Below are 21,005 nucleotides of genomic sequence, written 5' to 3'. Positions count from 1 at the left end.
CCTGCAGTCAGTTTAGCCCGAAGAGGTCACTTAGATGAGTGATGAAATGTATCTCTCAGTAAATGTGTCCAGCTGAACTGATTCAACTTTCTTTGATTTTCTTACCTGGATTATCGAGCATACATAAAGACTCCCACATTTGACATGTGTGTTATTCACAGAAAGCCATATTCATGGGTCTGATAAATCAGAAGAGGAAAACCCATGAAGTCCTGGAGCAAGTGACCTTTCAGAAGTTCAAAAAAGAGATGGTGCAGTTTTGTGAAAGCCTCCTCCCACCCTCCTTTCCCTTCCTCCACAAGGTATCTGTCAAGCAAGATAGAATATTCACCATTTTAGGAGGCTTGGTGTCTTATTGTTTTTTTTCTTTTATTTAAGTCATTAAATTGAATGACTCAAATAAAAGCTCACAACATCTCTTGTTTGCAGATATTCAATATGTTTGCTCTTGTTTACATTTCTGTCACAAAATGCCATGCAGAAATGATATCTGACATTAATTTTTGTTTGTTTGTTGAATTTTTAAATACTAGCAAAACATGTAAAGTTGTTTGTGGGATCCTTTTTTTATTTCTTATTTTATAGAAAAAAATCAAAATACAACATACATATTTTAAACCAGTAGGGAAATAAAATATCTCGCAACACATCGAACTCTACAGAATTAAAGAGGATAAGAATAAAACATTAAAATACAGGTAGACAAGACAGAAAATAGTGAGGTAACCTGTAGGCTTTGGCATGGCTTCAAGCCTACAGACCCCCCCACCAAATCAAAGAAATCAAACAAAAAATACACATATACCATACGCACTACACTATTTAACCAAAATCCAACATCACCTTCCCTTCTACCCCAGTCAAAATAAAAGTGCTTTCCTCCACAAATCCACTAATAAACTCTTCTCTAACATAACTCTACAACATATTTGTAGCTGCCCTCGATATTTTTAATAAAGACGAAACGTGGAGAGTCTCAACGGGTGCATTTATTGCTTCAAACACCACACAGGTACATTTTTGTCGAGCACCGTGAAAACTATAAAGAATAGAATGACAGTCACAACACAATTAGGCTAACTACTTCATAGCTTCACAAAATAATATACATTTAGAGGAATGTACCATAAAAGAAAACACATGAGCAATAGTAGGCTATACTTAACGTAAAACGTGACGTACCTCACTCCGCTTATCCAGGGGCTAGGAAAATCTTAGAACACCATCTTGAGACACGTCTTGAAACAGCTAGCAGCTTGCCAGAAACTCTGCAACTTGCTCTTCATCTGTAGCAGTCTTCTGGTCTCAAACGTTTTAAACTGCTTATCAGTAGTTTCGAATCGGTTGTTCAGTAATCATAAACGTTTAGGCTAATTCTGGAGTTATGCAGTGAACACTATGATCCTTTTCATATTGTCATCTCACATGCACATGCCTTTGCCTGCTTTATCGTTAAGCCAACGTGAACTTCCGCTAGTCGGACGGCAAGGAAAACATTCTTCAAAATAAAAGTCCCCATACATAGGTATAGCTATCTCAAATTAAAAGTAGGTAAAAAACGACATTAGGGCTGCGGTCACTTAAAATATTTACACCTCTTTCCATTAACTTCTTAACAATATTCCACACCTCACCTCTCCTCTTTTCATAATGGGCTATATTCCTCCTTAACTTGACAGCAAACTTTGCATGGCTTAAAACATAATTTAATAAATTAACATTACATCTGTTTACTTTGCCAGCCACCCCAAACAACTACAAGTCTCCATTCCATTCTGTCAACAAGCCCACCTCTCTTAACCTCTGTTTATTAATTCCTTCATTTTCAACATGTATCACTCCAGCTCACAATATTCAACAAACTCGTGCATAAATGTTTCCACTTCCACACCACACACATCACATTCTTTCTTAATATTCCCATCAGACTTACTAATTATTAAATTATTGAACACACCCTATTGTGCCTTAATAAAGAAATAAAAAAAATCTAAATTCTCACGTTCAACACTGTTCCACTTCCCTCTGATTTCTCCATATCCTCCCTACATCCATCTCATTCATAACCCTCTCCCACACTTTCTCCGCAGCCGGTCTTCTCACTTCTTTCCCTCTTAAACATCTATACATCACTCTCATTTTCACACTTGTCAGACTCCTTCTCCCACAGAGATTTCGATCTCCCCTTCCTCATCCAACACAGCCTCTCTCTCAATTGTGCTGACCCATTCTATCGGCATCCCCCCACCCCCTTGATCTTTCTTATCATCCTCTCTGCCATTCCCAACCACATTTCATCACCCCTTGCCCTCACTTCATCTACCAGTACCTGTGCCCTCATAAACCCTGGTACATACTCGTATACTAGATCCCTTATCTTTCTAAACCCCACTCTCCAAGTCACCCCGTTATAAATTGTGTTCACCTCAAATGTGATTTTTGGATTTAGAAACACTTTGTTACGGTTTCACCCTCACAACCCCCACAACCTACCTCTTCCGTTTCCTCTGGACCTTCACGGCACTCAGCTTTGCTTGAGTATCCACTCCTCACCACCAGAGCTGTGGCGCGTTCACATTCCCCATCACCGGACTCAGACCCAGAAGTCCCCTGCACCTCCCAACGGGCACGGCGTACCCTACGGCGCCAATAATGCCATCTGCTGGCAGACTGGCAGCACGGCTCTGCTTTTCCCTTACAAGAACCTGGCCTTCTCTCAAACTCATTGCCAGATCTTCCCATAGGATATCTCTGACCTGTTGCGCAGAGCCGGCTCGCCTGCCAACCTACCTCCCTCCTCAGACTACCACTTAGACTTTGAACTCAGACTACTACTTTGGCTGTGAACTCGGACTACTCCTCAATTCCCCTTTGCCCTCGAACTTGGTACTTTGGCTAGTAGACGTGCACTTACACAACACCCCAATCACATTTTACACACACTTAGGATAATTTACACTAACATAGCTAGACACATTACCGCCTGTCACTACAAATAGCGTATTCACACACCCCACAAACAAAACTACATGAGCACCATACACAGCCTGCATTTCTCTCTCCCCTATTTTTTTTCCCTTTGTTATTTTCATTAAACATTACTAAGAGTCCTCCGCCTCCCGTGTGGTCGTCTGGGTCCTCCTGCACAACCCATAACACACTGGTTGTTCACATACCTGCTTCACATTCTTACAGTCATACTGCAAACATTTCACAAACTCCCCACACTCCCAGCACCTCCTTGTAAAACTCGTGACACTCCACTCAACATGACTTCATTTACATATATGCTCCACTCTCCCCACACCCACCATATTTATATATTGCCTCCTTTAAAAACACTTTGCATATATGATCCCTCTTGTTTCTTAAATATCTTATCATCATTTTCACCCTTAGTGCTTTCTTTTTCACTCCTAAATTGATTAATTTCAACCCACCATCTTTATATTCGTTTTCTATCACCCCCTTGCTATCCTAACTCCCTTCCCATCCCACAGAAACTTACTCACCATTCTTTCCACCTCCTTCAACACTCTCTCAGGGACATCCAACACATTCATTACATACACAAGCTTACTTATAACTAATCCATTCACAACCACCACCTTCCCTTTCAGCTTCAACCCTCTTAAGTTTCGAAAACCCTAACATCTTCCTAATCTTATTCATTATCTCTTTATAGTATATATTTCTTCCTTCCTTATCCTGAATCCCTAAATTCACACCTAACACCCTGAAATAATCCTTCTTCCTAAATCTTCTCTGCCTGCCCCTAACATCTGTCTTATCTATATTTACGTTAGCCCTTGATACCCTACCATACAGCTCTAAACTATCTAATACTTCAACTGTACTTTCCCTGTCCCTTACTGTAACTGTTGTGTCATCTGCATACTGATAAACTAAATTATCTTGACCTCCTGGTAACTCTATACCCCCAATTCTATCATTTCCCTTCAATGGTGTCGCTAACAGTTCTGCCTACAAGGAGTACAGCAGAGCTGATAGGGGACACCTTTGCCTGACTGACCTCTCTATCCTAAAAGTGTCTGTGACTATCCCATTGATTTTAACACAACTTACTGCCCTATCGTACATCCTGCTGATCCATTCTACCAGCCTATGCCCAAAACCAAATGTCTCTAATACCCTGTATAAATAGTCGTGATTCACCCTATCAAATGCCTTATTCAAATCTAAACTAATAACTCTCCCTCCTTTGTCTCCTTTCATAAAGTCAGTTGTGTCTCTGATGGTGCTTATTGTGTATATGTCACTATCTGGTATGCTGTAAGCCCGTGTGCTTCCCACCACTGTTCCTATAACTCTTTTGATCCTGTTGGCTAACACCCTTGCTAATATTTTGTAATCATTATTTAACATGCTAAGTGGCCTATAATTTTCTAATCTATTCCTACTCCCTTTCTTGAAAATAATGCCAACTAACCCCGTTGACATTACTAACTGGCATCTCGTTCTTTTCTTGTATCCACCTAAATAATCTATCTAACACTGGCACTAATTCCTCTTTAAACTAAAATTCACCAATTAAACCATCTGTCCCTGGACTCTTGTTCCTACTAGCCCTGCTATTGCTGCCTCTATGTCTCCTGTCCCTATGTCTCCCTCACACATCTCTCGATCATCATCACTTACCCTGGCCTTCATTTTATCTAACACTTGTCCTATGCTGTCTTCATCTTTCTTAAATAAATCCCTATAAAAAATCTATCAGCTACTACTCTATCAGCTATCCCTACAAAATCTGTAATCTCCCTACCACCCATTCCTTCCACCTTTTCTAAATAATTATTTTGTTTCTTTTTTTCTAACCCTAAAAAAATACCTTGTACATTTCTCTCCTTCAACTACATATCTATCCCTGCTTCCGACTATTGCTCCCATACATCTCTTTTGTTCTATCTCCTTCAGTTCATCTTTTATTCTAATATATTCCCTATATCATAATCTGCCTCCGTCTCTGCCTCTCTGGCCAACCCTCCCTTTAACCTCCTCTCTCTCTTTCTCTCTATCTTATTTCTGCCTCTGCTATAATCTATACTCGTTATCTTTAACTGTTCTTTCACTAGGCCTATGTCTTTTTTCACACAAAACCCTTTTCCACCAAAGTAGCTCTGGTTCAGGCACCGGTTCCGTTCAAAATTCTGAGAACCTTGGTGTTGTGTGGCGAACAGGCCCGCGTTTCGACCAATTTTTAACAGAACCGTTGTATTTCATCAACAGGGGACTTTGTGCATTGCACACCGGATGTAAACATTAGTTGCACCCCACTGAAACCCACTAGCTTGCACTAATATGGCATCATATTATTATGTCGTCCAGCTCCACTTTTGGACAACTCTTTTTATCGTCTCGGTAGTCCTTCTTAAGTTTTTTTTAACTTGTTGATCATTTATTCTTGCGTTCGAGTGAACCCATTCTTGGCCATCTCTTCTACTAATTCGTCATACAGCTTACTTTTTCTCGTGCTACTCTCTAGTTTTTCCTGAAACTCTGGAGATGCCCAGATAACAACCAAACACTAAGTTTCCTCAGCTGACCACTGCGCACCCTTGTTATCTGCCGATTTCACCATTTTCTCCTCTTCTTCCTCTGGAATGTCACGTGCCCATTGATGTCGTCACGGTTCGAGCTGAAGAACCTGCTATTTTTTGGTGCCGGTTCGGAACTAACTTTTCAGGTTCGGAACCAATTTATTTTTGGTGGAAATGCTCTGAACCGTTCAAAAAAGGGTTTGCGAACCGGCACCGAACCTGTTACCTGTTGGTGGAAAAGGGGCAACAGTGACACTGAGTATCCCCTTTCATTCCACTGCGTGTTTTACTCTGTATTTCTGTGCATGTGACAGATAAAGTACTTGAACTTGAACACTCTCCCACCATTTCCCAATGTTCTCCTCATACATACTCTCATTCTTTCTTCTCATTATACACTCTCTCACTATCTCCTTATATTTATTATCTCTCAGCAATTCACCATTCAGACACCAACCCCCCCCCATCCCCTCCCTACACAGTGGCCTAAGCTAAAAACTAACACCTAGTGATCATGAAGTATCGTGTCTTTGTATTCCATTTCCCCTATCTTACCTGCTATGCTCTCCTTGCTCAGGACTAAATCTATCCTACTCTGTTTTAACACCTCTTTCACCACTTGTCTCCTGGAAAAGGCCCTCCCTTCTGGATTCCTCTCTCCACACGTCTTATCAGCCCTTCTACTCTCATCACTTCTTTCAACACACCTCTCGACGAATCGCTCTTAAATCTCACACTCGCAGTCGCATCCAACCTTCCACACAATACATTTAAGTCACCCACTACCATACAGTTCTCACCAACCATCCCTCCCAATTTCTCAAAAAAAACCTCCTGTCACTCTCATCATTTGTCGTATACACATTCAACAATTGAAATTCTTGGACGTCCGCATGGCGTAGCAGTCTATTCCGTTGCCTACCAAAACGAAGATCGCTGGATCGAATCCACATGTTACCTCCGGTTTGGTCAGGCGTCCCTACAGACACAATTGGCTGTGTCTGCGGGTGGAAAGCCGGATATAGGTATGTGTCTTGGTCGCTGCACTAGCACCTCCTCTGGTCGGTCAGGGTGCCTCTTCAGGGGGGAGGGGGAACTGGGGGGAATAGTGTGATCCTCCCACGTGCTATGTCCCCCTGCTGAAACTCCTCAGTCCTCACTGTCAGGTGAAAAGAAACAGCTGGCAACTCCACATGTTTTGGAGGAGGCATGTGGTAGTCTGCAGCCCTCCCGGATTGGCAGAGGGGGTGGAGTAGCGACTGGGACGGCTTGGAAGAGTGGAATGATTAGCCATGTACAATTGGGGAGAAAAGGGGGGGGGATCAAAAAAAAAAAGACGAAATTCTTTACCTAAGTGCTAAAAAAAACACCCCTAAGTGCCCTATTGCTCTTCCCTCACCATCATCTACACATTCCCTAACATTCTCAACTATTCTCAACTACACCTCTTTTCGCTAATATTGCAACCCCTCTTATTCTGACTCCATCATTGTTCACATACATTTCTCCCATCCATTATATCTCAACCTCTCTCACACACACCTCATCCTAATGTGTCTGTTGCAAACATAACATATCAGACTTACATACCGTGAATGTTTGCTGTCTCCTGAGCTTATCCCGTAGCCCATTTGCATTAAAGGTGATTTTAACCATCAAAAGTATAAATGGAAAAAGATGCCCCATTTTAACTATTTAAGCTATCTTTTCTGCTTTATTTTGTTTTCTATCAGATTTCCTCCCCTGTGGGCTTTCCTATTTGTAGTCAGCTTTCCAAGTTTATTCTCCTCACTGTCTGTAATGTCCCCTGCTTCCCCACGGTCTTCCCCTCTGTCCTTCTTTCCTTCTTTCACTCTCACCGCCACATTGTCTTCCTCTTCTCTCCATCTTTCTTTCTCAGCTTACTGTCCTGTCCATGTTGTTGCTGGTCTCCTCAGTCTCCTCACCTTCCGCATCCATGGGTGCGTCCTCCTCTGCCGTCTCGTCCTCCTCTCCTTCTCGCTGCACCACCTCCTCCATCAGCTCTCTGTCGTTGTCTTCCCTTGCAATGTTCTCCTCTGCTCCCACCTCTTTTCCACTTCCTTCTCCTTCTCTCTGCCGCCCCTGCTCTTCTCTCTCTCCGTATGTTGTCACTCGTCACACTCTCTCACATAGTGTCCCCTTTTGCCGCATTTAAAGCAAGTAAACTCTGGGCACTTTCTAAAAATGTGCCCAGGTTTAATGCGGAGTCTGCACACATGAACTTGTCTGTCGTGTATGACTCGAAAATATTCTGTACCTCTCAGAGTCTCAAATTTTGTAGAGTAGGGGAGTGAATGGACCTGGTCATTGAAACATACCTTTAAGAATCTCGTTTGTCAGCTATTTCTGTAGCAGGCTACCTGCGTTGTTTAATTGGTGAAAACGGCTTCACTCCCCATTCTTCTAGCTTTGCTAGTATCTTCCAGTCTTCTAGATAGACAGGCAGGGTGATGAAGAACACAACCACATCGTCCTTTGTGATGTCTCTGGCATGAATCATCACCCCTTTCACTTGCACGCCATCCATTTGGATTCCCTGTCCTCGTCCTTCACTGTGACTTCAAAAGTCTTCTCTCCTCTTACTCTGCAACCAACTATCTCTCCACACTCTTTCTTCACCTCCTTCAGTATTTCTATCATGGTAATTCTTTCATTTCCCTCCATCTCCACTTCCACCGTCAACTCTTTGCCATATTTCTCTCTCCTTTCTCCACATTCTTCTCCACCGTTTTTCTGTCACTCATTTGTTCTGTGTCCTCTCTTGTTGTCATTTTCCTTTCCTTTGTTGTTCATTTTTTTCCCTTCATCTCTTCACTTTTCATGTCTTTATCATTCTTTCTGTCCACGTTCTTAATATTCGTCATTTGTTCCTTTCCGTTGTTTGTGGCCATGATTCCCGTCCAAGAAAAAAAAAAAAAACAAACAAACACACACACACACACACACACACACACACACACACACACGAAAAGTCCCCTGAACAGCAAGAGTTGTCAGGGGAATGACGACTAAACCAAGAAACAAAGAAAAAAAGAGATTTTTACACAAAAGAAATTTGCACAAAATCAACGAAAGACTAACTGTATTCGCGCTCTCCCAACTGAGCTATTTCGGCACGATTCTTCGGCAGCGAACAGCTTAGCAAACTCCTCAGAGTATGACTAGTCCTGCCGCCATCTTGTTATAACCCTCCTTCCTAAATGAGATCCCAAATGTTTCCAAAATGAAAACGGCAACAAATATGTTTGCTTCTCACTACAGGAAACTACATGCAGACAAATTAGTGGCAGCTATCCCCAGAGTAAGAGAATGTGCTTAGGATTTGGTATCCTTGTAGGTCGACAATGTTGTTGCTTCCATGCATATCCATAAAGCTCATTTTTCATTATTTTATGCATAACCAGGCTGCAAAACAGCTTTTCGATCAAAGATTTTCGAATCAAGGAGACGACACAGAAGAGCTTCAAACAGATGAGCAACACAAGCCTGCGCAGTCTCCTGATGGATTCACGGAAACAGTTCAGTTTGGGCCATGGTAAGACCTTTCTCTCTATCATCGGTGAGCTATATCAGAGGTAAAAATTATTTACCAAGATTATGCTTGGTCTCCAGAATTGGAACTAAAATTGTCAAGCCTAATTATTTTGATAAATACTGTGCTCAACATATACTATTATTAGTCTTGATGTTTTAAGGAGCTTAGATATATTATTTTACTCTTGGCGTCGGATATCTTATTTAAAACTATTGCAGGTGTTCTAAATGAAAAAAATTAATAAGTTATATGCTAGTGCACAATTCAAAATCCTTTCTGAGAAACTCAGAACATCACATATGATGATACACAGGCAATTATGTGGCCTTTGGTTGTGGATGAATATTTCCCATAATAATTTAAAACATGGAAAAGTCTGAAGTTGTGGGAAATGATTTTGTTTTTAGGAATAACTCTCAATTGGCCCCTGGTTCCATGTCATAGCTTGCCAGTGTAAAACCTGAGCTATTCAGGTCAGCTCTCCATCCCAAAAATAAATTTCTAAAAAATATTTTTGGAACACATAACTTAACAATTAGCTGTCTCAGATATGCTTCTCATTATGATGGAAAGTTAAAACCATTAATTTTAACAAAGCTTATTTAAAAACTGGCTCGTGAATTCCACAAAGTATACAGTATTTTAGTATATCCCAGTGATGTCGCAGGCTTCTGTGATTTTCATGTTCCATTCTCTTGCAATAATTGATAAATGTCATCCTGTATGTCTCTGACCCTCTCCCTATGTTTCTGTGAATGAAATATGTTAGAAAGTTTACTTTCAAACACTTAAAAATCAGATGATTGGAGTAAATAAGACTTGAGTCCATTCACCTTCATTACAAAAGTGCAGCATTTAAAATGAAATCTGTCTTTCCCTATCTCTAGCTCATCTACCAGTGAGCACACAGTTATCCAGAGGAAAAGGCTGGAGGCAGCCTATGCGGCTTTAGCCGGAGATTCATGTCAACCAACCCTTGTCCAGATATTGGAAGAAGTGGAGAGGGAGGAGCTTAATAAGACGAGCAAAGTCAAAGGCAATCTCCCTCCACACCCATCAGCCAGCTCTTTGTATGGCACTGACATGGAGCCAAACCTGGACATACACTTTCCGAGAGACTCGGGTAGTCCAGTCGAGTCCTGCCGGACAGATCAGGTAATGGAGACATATCATTGTTTCCCCAACAGAGACAGGTCAGTTAGGTTTAAAATTGACTAGTCTTAGATGGGCCAGGTGATGTTTTAATGACTGAAAGCCATGATCAATGAACAGTATCTTCAATCTTACAACCCCCCCTCCCCTATCTGCCTATATCAAGGAAGAATCCGAACTTTATTATGAGACATGGTACACACAGCATGCAACCAATATGCCCGAGCACATTCCCCTGCTTCCCAGCTTACTCTGGTGGCAACCTAACTACACATTACCTAACCTTAACTACTGTAACTAGTTGCTGTTGCTGCTGTGTGAAAATCAACTTTTGAGAATGCATTGCATGAATCTTCAAGTAGTCCTGAAATGATTTGTTGATTAATCGATTAGCTGACAGAAATTGATTATAATTTTGATAATTGATTATAATTTTGGTTTTCGATTAATAGTTTGAGTCATTAATCAAGTAAAAATACCATACACCAAACATCTGTCGGTTGCACAGAAAGTTGAATCAGTTCATCCAAGGACACCACCTATCCATTGGTTCAGATTTGTGATGACACCTGGGTTAAAATCAAATCTTAGGCTGTACGCTCTCTGGACAATCACGTCAAGGTCACCTGGGAGGATGTGAAAAAATGCCAGATTAGCCTTCTTAAGACTGTAAAATTGCAATTGGTGATGGAGGACATTTGATTGTTGATGTTTACTGTAAACCAACACATACTGATCAGTACTTAAGGTTTGATTCTCATCATCCACTGGAGCACAAACTAGGAGTTATCAGAACACTGTACTACTGAGCTGACAACATCCCCACTGATAGAGCAGCCAGAGAAGGGGAGAAATCCCACATTAAACAGGCTCTGGTTATGTGTGAATATCCTAACTGGGCGTTTGTCAAAGCCAGGAAGACACCCAAACACTGCACCAGCCAATTGAAGAGAGGAGAAGAACAACAGCTGCCTAAGAGTAAACCAGTGGTGATTCCATATGTGGCGCTGTGTCTCAGTTGCTTTCAAACCCCAAAGCACGCTGCAGCAGAAATTGGTGCACCCCCGGCACAAACAAAGCAATATACTGTTCGCTGTTAAGTGCCAGAAGGATTGCTGTGACTTGTACATTAGGGAAACCAAACAGACTCTGGCCAAGAGGATGGCACAACACAGGAGAGCTAATACATCAGGCCAGGACTCCACAGTCTACACCCATCTACAAGCTAGTGGTCACTCTTTCAAGGATGAGGATGTGCACGTCCTTGATAGGGAGGAACACTGGTTGGAACGAGGCGTCAAAAGAAACCATCTATGTGAAGAGGGAACAACCATCCCTTAACTGAGGGGGGACGGACCTAAGAGTACATCTGTTGCCATCTTACAATTCTGTGATTGCAACTCTTCCCCAATCCTCAGCAAATAGTACATACTGCCATTGTAACTCTAGTTAATGGTTATGGCAATTTGCATATGAAACCGATCATTGTTTTTGGTTGTTATGCCACTGTGTACTTTATAAGGGTGGGGATACCTGCAGTCAGTTGAGACTGAAGAGGTCACTTAGATGAGTGATAAAACCTTTTTCTCAATAAACGTTGTCCAGATGAACTGATTCAACTTTCTGTGATTTTCCTACCTGGATTATTGAGCATGCATAAAGACATCTGGGGGTTGCAGTTTCACGGGGTGACTGGTATATTGGCTCTGCAGCTTTAGGGAAAAGGCATGAAAATTTGTTTAGTAAAAGAATGCACTGTTTATATGTAGTTATCTTGCAGAAGTTAGCCCATTCAGGGCTTTATGTTTAACATTTCTGCAATATTTAGCTTAAAAACAACAAACATTTACATTAGGAAGTTTACACTAGTCAATCATTTAGTCTTTGTTGATGCAGTACATTATTCTTGAAAAAACAATGCACTGTACATGAATAAGTGAAATACATGAAAAGTGTTTTAATAAGAAATTAGATGTTACAATATATATATATATATATATATATATATATATATATATATATATATATATATATATATATATATATAAAGTGCATACGGGCAGTGTACAGGACATGCAAATGATGAGGTCAGGTCCCTTCTGAATCATAATTGGCCACACCTATTTTCATTTGTATTCTAATCTATGAGTGATGATGTCAGCCACCTATACATATATTAGTGATGCCATGAACTTATAAGGCTCAGCGAGATGAGAAAAAGTCTGTGTACACGTTGAACAAATGGTCACCTTGTCGAATTATTTCACCCATTTGTAAAGGAGATCTCTGAGCTGAGGACCATGCGACGGTACACTGTGGCTCAGCTGGTGGTGGAGCCAGACAGCCTGGAAAGCTCACACTGCTCCACAGCATTTCAGGAACAGGAAACCAGAATCAGACCAGAGCAGTTATTGGCACTGAACAGTGAAGAGAACCTGCTGAGCCCAGTAAAGGCAAACGAAAACAGAAAATCAATAAGCAAATATCACAGACAAGCCAGCAAAGCGCCAAACAAGTAAGTAAAAGCAGCATCTGTGTATTTTTGGAGGGATTTTTTTTCACTTCACTGTTAGTCAATTCTTTCAGAGATTATCCTCACCTTCAGAGATGAATTATAGATCAGAACAGCTTCTTTGCTTCACATTATACATAGAGGAAAACACACCAACCTTTATGTCTCCGCTCTTAATCCTAACAGTTTTGACCTCTTTTTATTATTGGGTTAATTATAGTCATGAATGGTTGCTTTGGTACATGGGACGTTCGGCTAATTTGGTGGTTTTGATTCCTACTTGGGCAACTGTCTCTTAAAATGTATTCACTCATTCGCGGTTAGACAGTGTGGCGTGTCTGTCAAATGACAACAGTTAGTTTCTACTTGTGATGCTTTGTTTATCGCACTGTCTGCATCCTTTTTCAGTCACCATGGATAGCTGCATGCCAAAGTTCTTGGTGAGATGTTTTATTGTTGTTGGAGTTGTTGTTCAGAAATGTGCTTGAAATAAATATACACAACTTCCGGTGTGGGAAGATGGTTGTGCAAATTTGTGTTTGCAACGGCCTCACCCAGTGCCGGTGTCAGAAGATGGCAGCACAAATTCACATTTGCAGCAGCCTCACCCAGTACCGTACATGCAGTGTCTTTGACCACATCTGTGTCTAAGTTTTGTCTTCGTTTGATGGCTGAGAGAGCGGGGCAGGCTGAGCTAACTCTTAGCCCATGCAGACCAGTAGTTACGATAACACTGAGGGCGGTCTGGCGGTAGGCTCATCTGGCGTTGAATGTGGTGTTTTTGATGTCATCATGAGGAGTGCGGGGAGTTGGTTGAGGGTGTCTGGCTGGGAGAGCTGGCACTGGCTCGGCTGGGAGAGCTTGGTCTGCTTCGTCTGGGGACCACAGCCCCTGCTTGGAGCTGCGCCCGAGGAGGAAACGCTGACGGGCGGTCTGACAGGATGGAAGCGGGGCGGGCTAAGCTAACTGCTAACCCATGCAGACCGGCAGTTCTGACAGTCTTCCTGGCTGGCGTTCATTCCCTTGGACAGTGATTTTTTTGTTTAGTTTGGATATATGTGTTAGTTTGGATATGTGTGTTCTTGTAGTTTTTGGATGTGTTTTTGTCTTTGTGTTGTACTGCTGTGGGCTGGGAGAAACGGCATTTCATTTCATTTTATGTGTGCAAGTGCATGAAGTGAAATGACAAAGTGTTCCTGATTCCTGATAATGCAAAAGCAAGAAATAATGGATGTAAAAGCAATTATCCACATCTACATGTATTCCTCTAGGGCTTTGTTGTAAATGAGTTTGCCTGTGTGTTTTAACATAGCTGAGGTGTGGGGGGGTGGATCCCTCATTCTCATGATGTATTTGATGTTAACTGTTCATTAACTATAAATACAGCACATCAATTGAGTTGACACAGTCAACAGCAAAAGATGTAGACAACCCAGTCTGCTCTGACGGCCTTCGCAGAACCTCCCTACGAAAGCTATGTAAAAGTCAGGGCAGCGACCCACTCAGAAAGTAAGTCTAAATGCATTAATCTATAGTAATGTGTTGTTGGCCGAATGTTAATAACCTTTTAATTTCCTACTTGGAATAAAAACACATTTATATGATAAAATTTAAAAGTCCAACCCTGATATGCCATACGGTGCCTTTTGCTAACAAATTTTTTTAAATCATGATTTCTTTGGATTTTTTTTTTTTTAATTGAAGATTGTTTTCATTCTGAATTTTCTAGATGAAATTGGCTCTTGACACACTGCATTTATTCTTGCTTTGAAAAATTAAATTACATTATAGAATTTTTACCCTCACTACTTTGCTACTTTTTTACTACACAGTGAGGGTCACTGTGTGGAGGCACTATGTTGTACTTAAATTTAATAATCTGTCAATACTGAGATTGGGTGTGTCCTGGGTCATCCTCTGTGTGGAGTTTGCATGTTTTCCCCATGTCTGCGTGAGTTTCCTCTGGATGCTCTGGTTTCCTCCCACAGACCAAAGACGTGTAGGTCAGATAAATTGGCCATACTAAATTGTCCCTAGGTGGGAATATGTGTGTGTGTGTGTGTGTGTGTGTGTGTGTGTGTGTGTGTGTGTGTGTGTGTGTGTTTGTGCCGGCCTTGTGATGGCCTGGCGGCCTGCCCAGTGTGTCTCCCTGCCTGCTGCCCAATGACTGCTGAGATAGGCTGCAAGCATCCCCGCGACCCTGACAGCAGGATAAGCGGATGGATGATTGTAGTATATTGAACATTGCACATATTTTGTATGTAATGAATACATTGTGTAGACCAGTGTTTCCCAAACCTCTTCCTGGAGGACCACTTGTCCTGCATGTTTTAGATCATGCCCTGCTGCAACACAGCTGATTCAAATGATAAACTCATTATGAACTTCTGAAGCTGCTTAATATCAAGCTGATCATTTAAATCAGCTGTGTTGGAGCAGGGAGAGAACTAAAACATGCAGGTTAAGTGGTCATCCACGAGAGGTTTGGGAAAACACTGGTGTAGACGATGGAAGGCGGAACAAACAAAGGCAGACTACAGAGGGGAAAGAAAAGTTCGTGTGAAGCAGCCCTTTAACGATGTAGCATATGACATCACTATATTTTGGCTCCTGAAAATTTGATTTGGCTCCTAAATATTTTGGGTTCAGGAGCCTATGGCTCCTAGATATATATTTTGGGTTCAAGAGCCTATGGCTCCTATATATATATATATATATATGTATATATATATACCGGGGGGAAAAAGTTTTAATACATTGCAGTACAGGCCTGTTTCGTGCATCGCGCACTCATCAACTGCTAATATGGTTAAACAAGGAATCATACAGTTTACGTTGCCCAGCGTCACGCCCCTAATTTTGGTTGGACAGCAACCAATCAGATGAGGGAACATTTAAACTATAACAACCAATGGGGTAGGTATTTATGATGCACAGCAACCAATGGAGGGGTAGAAAACATTACAACCAATGGGTTAAGGAACTGGGGCTTGTTTTGAAAAGCATTTAGGGACCAGGGCACTGTTGAAATGGCATACATTAAAAATATAACAAGGTAATTTATGTGAATTATATAGTGGGGTGGTGTTGGGGCACAGTTGGAAGGACAGGCAGTTAAAATATTAAAAAAAATCTAATTTCATATGTGTATCATCTAATGGGGGGGATAATAAAGACATTTTACTTAGTTGCAAAGGAGATATTTTTTTTTCCGGTGTCTACAGCTGGTGGCCAATTCGTTCCTATTATTCAAGGTGGACATATCAGGTCTGCAAATAATAAAATACTTTTCTGCCAAGCACAGGTTACATCTTTTACCTCTAACTGAATATGCACTACTCTTTGCAAGAATTTTCCATGAGACAGAATAACTGATATTCTTGTCTACCAATGACCAAATGTGGCGGCTTAAGGCTGTTGCATTTTTCACATGCTCATTTCTGAAGCTACTCATATGGGCGTTAAACCTAATTTTAAAAGGGCCCTGTGTTAATCCCACGTAAGTGTCCACATTGCAGTTGTCTTCTCTTGTCACCGATGCCTGGTAGATGACTCCCTCTATCTGGCATTTTCCTTCAAGAGGACACGATGCCTTAACACAGCATTTGCAGTTGGAGGTGCTTGGTTGCGGTGAGGGGGTCTGTGCCTTGGCCATGATGCTTGTGTTGTGGGATGAAATAACCTGCTGAACATTTGGCATGCAGCTGTAGCTGACTTTGATGGTGTTTCTGTTGAATATTTTTCTCAATAGATGTTCTGAGTTAAAGCACTCATCCAAAAGCTTGAAACATTGTTTTCCAATATTAGAGGCCACGGTGCTGCTGTAGGGAGGATGTACCAGGTGATGTTCCGCCTTCTGGTGCGTTTTTTTTTATTGTTGTTGCTGGCTGTCACTAATTGGTGGTGGATTGTACTTAAGTCTGAAATCATATCCACATGTTTGCAAGGCTTCCTGGTGTGGGGGGGCTGCTTCGTTAAAGATGGCTTCGCTGGATGATAAACATATTTATGCTCACTTGGATATTTTTCAAAATGGAGGGGGGATGATTGCTTTCACTGTGGACGTATTGCAGTATATTGTTGGGCTTCATGTATGGTCTGTATGTACCATTTTTAAGGTCAAATGAGATGTCGAGGAAGTCAATCTTTTTTGTTAGCCTCAATTGAAATTGTTATTCCGTTGTTTGCAAATATACTACACATTTTCTTTTTTATTCTCTCGACTTCTCTTTGTTGCAGACTGCCAGCCCGTTGTCTCTATATAGCCCGACGTTGATGTCTAGGACCTGTAGTTGAGACAACAAGTACGATCCCACTAGCTCACAAGTCTCTGCCCCATCGAAGCTGCCCATGGTCACGTCAAATTTGCTGTTACCTTGCTTTTGCCATGGGATTCCCTTGTGGTATAAGATTGACTCTTTTGCCTGGGCTATTATGTTTCTGTCTTGGCCGGATATTTTGGTGTATGCTGAGGCAAATTCAGTAGCTTTGTCTAGTAGCTCTTTAGTTATGGAGGGGTAAAACTCACAAATATTGAACCATGTGAACGTATGCCTGAAGGCTCTGGACATTGTTAGGCTGTCTTGGCTGACATGCCTCTTCAGTGTCGCGTGGAGGTTGGGGACAGTGCCTGTGGAGTGGCAGACTGGGGTGGTGGTTCCCATATTTAAAAAAGGGGACCGGAGGGTGTGCTCCAATTATTGGGGCATCCTTGGGAAAGTCTACTCTAGATTACTGAAAAGGAGACTCCGACCGATTGTCGAACCTTGGCTCCAGGAGTAACAATGCAAATTCTGTCCTGGCCGTGGAACAACGGACCAAGTCTTTACCCTTGTGGAAGTGCTGAGGGAGGCATGGGAGTTTGACCAGCCAGTCTATATGTGTTTTGTGGACTTGGGAGAATGCTTACGGCTGTGTACCCCATGGCACTCAGTGTGGGGTACTGCGGGAGTGTGGAGTACTGGGGCAGTTGCTACAAGCCATCCGGTCCTTGTATAACCAAATTGAGAACTGTGTCCTCATTCTCAGCACAAAGTAAAATATGTTTTCGGTGGGTGTGGGACTCCACCAAGGTTGTCCCTTGTCTCTGATTCTGTTTGTGATATTCATGGACAGGATCTCAAGGTGCAGCCAAGATGAGTAGTGTGTCCATTTTGGGAACCTCAGAATTGCATCTCTTTTCTTCACAGATGATGTGATTTTGTTGGCTTCATCAGAACGCGACCTCCAGCACGCACTGGAGTGGTTTGCAGCTGAATGTGAAATGGCAGGGATGAGAGCACCTCCAAGTCTGAGGCCATGGTTCTCTACTGGAAAATGATGGATTGCTCCCTCCAGGTTGGGGATGAATTGTTGCATCAAGTGAAGGAGTTCAAGTATCTCGGGGTCTTATTCATGAGTGAGGGTAGGGTTGAGTGGGAGATTGACAGGCAGATTGGTGCAGCATCAGCAGTAATGGGGATGTTGTACCGGACTGTTGTGGTGAAGAGGGGAGCTGAGCCAGAAGACAAAGCTCTCATTTTACCAGTCAGTCTTCATTCCAACCCTCCCCTATGGTCATGAGCTTTGGGTAGTGACCGAAAGGGTGAGATCGTGGATGGAAGCGATTGGACATCCGGAGGGAGCTCGGAGTAGAGCCACTGCCCTTTGCGTCGAAAGGAGCCAGTTGAGGTGGTTCGGGCATCTGATTTGGATGCCTCCTGGGCGCCTTTCTTTGGAGGTTTTCTGGGCACGTCCAACTGGGAGGAGACCCTGGGGTAGACACAGAACTTGCTGCATGGACTACATGTCCAATCTGGAATCTGGCTGGGGAATGCCTTGGGATCCCCCAGGAGGAGCTGGAGGGCATTGCTGGGGAAAGGGATGTCTGTAATGCCGTACTTAGCTTGCTGCCACCACGACCCGACCCTGGAGAAGCGGCTGATGATGAGTTGAGATGAGACACACACACACGTAAATCAAACCAAAACAGAAATTGTGAACAACGTGAAGTAACCAACTGGGGCTCATTTGTCAAGAGGCCCCTGTTTGACACAATTACACACTCTGATCAATATTCCATCCATCCATTGTCTTAACCACTTATCCTGCTCTCAGGGTCACGGGGATGCTGGAGCCTATTCCAGTAGTCATTGGGCGGCAGGCAGGGAGACACCCTGGACAGGCCGCCAGGCCATCACAGGGCCGACACATACCCACACCCATTCATTCCTAGGGACAATTTAGTACCATCAATTCACCTGACTTACATGTCTTTGGACTGTGGGAGGAAACCGGAGCCCCCGGATAAAACCCACATAGACATGGGGAGAACATGCAAACTCCACACAGAGGACGACCCGGGATTACCCACCAAGGTTGGACTTCCCCGGGGCTCGACCCCAGGACCTTCTTGCTGTGAGGCGACCACGCTAACCACTGTGCCACCGTGCCGCCCTGATCACTATTGCGTTGATTAAATACAAGTTTGATCACTCCTGCTAAACCATAATTTTCCCTTAATCCTGGTTAGAATCAATGGTAATGTTTTTTTCGAGGTATTGCCTCATTTTGACATTATAAGGAATATGTTGTATGATTTTTGTTTCCTTTGTTAAACTCTGTTTGATTGGAATTGCAGACCCACATCATACAACTATGTATAACATGAAAACAAAGTCAAAATTCACATAAGGAGGAAAGCTATAACAATATGTAAAAATCAAAATGACAGTTCCAGTGTTTTGGCCAGTACAGTTAATGTAAAAATAGGCTTATAATTATCAAGAGCAGTAGAATCTCCTTATTGTTAAAAAAAAAAGGAAGTAGCAAATGCAGTTTTTGAAATGATTGGATGCTAGCTTCAAGGGATTAATAAAAAACATGATATAGGTTCAGAAAACACGTGTGGTTGAGAGGTTCAGGTTAATGAGATGTTGATAAAGATCAAAGAAAGTTGAATCAGTTCATCTGGACACATTTATAGGTGATTTGGACCAACAGGAGAAGAAGAAAAGAACTTGTACCGATTGGCTAGACAAAGGGACTGAGCTGGGAAGGATGTGCAGCAGGTTAGGATGATGAAGGATATAGATGGAAATATGCTGACGAGCGAGAAGAGTGTAGTGAGAAGTTGGAACTAGTACTTTGAGGAGCTGATGAATGAAGTAAATGAGAACGAGAAAAGGTTATATGATGTGGGAATAGTGAATCGGGAAGTGCGGTGGATTATCAAAGAGAAAGTGAGGGCAGCTATGAGGAGGATGAAGAGTGGAAACGTGGTTGGTTCAGATGAAATACCTATGGAGACATGAAGATTTTTTAGGAGAAATGGCAGGAGAGTTTTTAACTAGAGTTTTTAACACAATCTTGGAAAGTGAGAGGATGCCTGAGGAGTGGAGAAGTATACTGGTACCAATTTTCAAGAATAAGGTTGATATGCAGAGCTGTAGTAACTACAGAGGTATAAAGTTGATCAGCCACCGCATGAAGGTATGGAAAAGAGTAGTGAAAGCTAAGTTAAGAGGAGAGGTGATGATTAGCGAGCGGCAGTATGGTTTTCTGCCAGAAAAGAGCACTACTGTTGGGATGTTTGCTTTGAGAATGTTGATGGAGAAGTATAGAGAAGGTCAGAAGGAGTTAAATTGTGTCTTTGTGGATTTAGAGAAAACATATGACAGGGTGCCCAGAGAGGAGGTGTGGTATTGTATGAGGAAGTCAGGAGTGGCAGAGAAGTATGTAAGAGTGGTGCAGGATACGTATGAGGGCAGTGTGACAGTGGTGAGGTATGCGGTAGGAATGACTGATGAGTTCAAGGTGGAGGTGGGATTACATCAAGGATCAGCTTTTAGCCGTTTCCTGTTTGCAGTGATGAAAGACAGGTTGACAGACAAGATCAGGCAGGAGTCTCCATGGACTATTATGTTCATGAATGACATTGTGATCTGTAGTGAGAGAAGGGAGCAGGTTTAGGAGGGCCTGGAGAGGTGGAGGTATGCACTGGAGAGAAGAGGAGTGAAAGTCTGTAGGAGCAAGACGGAATACATATGCATTGAGGTGACAAAGGTGGATGAGTTTAAATACTTGAGGTCAACTGTTCAAAGTAACAGGGAGTATGGAAGAGGGGAAGAAGAGAGTGCGGGTAGGGTGGAGTGGGTGGAGAGGAGTGTCAGGAGTGATTTGCGACAGAAGTGTGCCAGCAAGAGTTAAAGGGAAGGTTTACAAGATGTTAGTGAGACCAGCTATGTTG

The 21,005-nt window shown here is 42.3% G+C and overlaps 1 protein-coding gene across 2 annotated transcripts in view; it reads left to right on the top strand.

The window, feature by feature from the left end:
* The window catches only part of terfa (telomeric repeat binding factor a), a 70,480-nt gene that overhangs the window by 22,429 nt on the left and 27,046 nt on the right, over positions 1-21,005 (top strand). For both annotated transcript variants that reach the window (XM_056279034.1, XM_056279033.1), the window contains exons 5-8: positions 162-302; positions 8,984-9,114; positions 10,002-10,269; positions 12,546-12,781. In XM_056279034.1, the coding sequence (XP_056135009.1) occupies positions 162-302; positions 8,984-9,114; positions 10,002-10,269; positions 12,546-12,781 (776 nt within the window). The remainder of the gene's footprint in view (positions 1-161; positions 303-8,983; positions 9,115-10,001; positions 10,270-12,545; positions 12,782-21,005) is intronic.

Source organism: Lampris incognitus, chromosome 4 (genome assembly GCF_029633865.1).
Source record: "Lampris incognitus isolate fLamInc1 chromosome 4, fLamInc1.hap2, whole genome shotgun sequence".
NCBI lineage: Eukaryota > Metazoa > Chordata > Actinopteri > Lampriformes > Lampridae > Lampris > Lampris incognitus.
The sequence above is the reverse complement of the archived record's forward strand: the minus strand, read 5'-3'. Positions and strand labels throughout refer to the sequence as shown.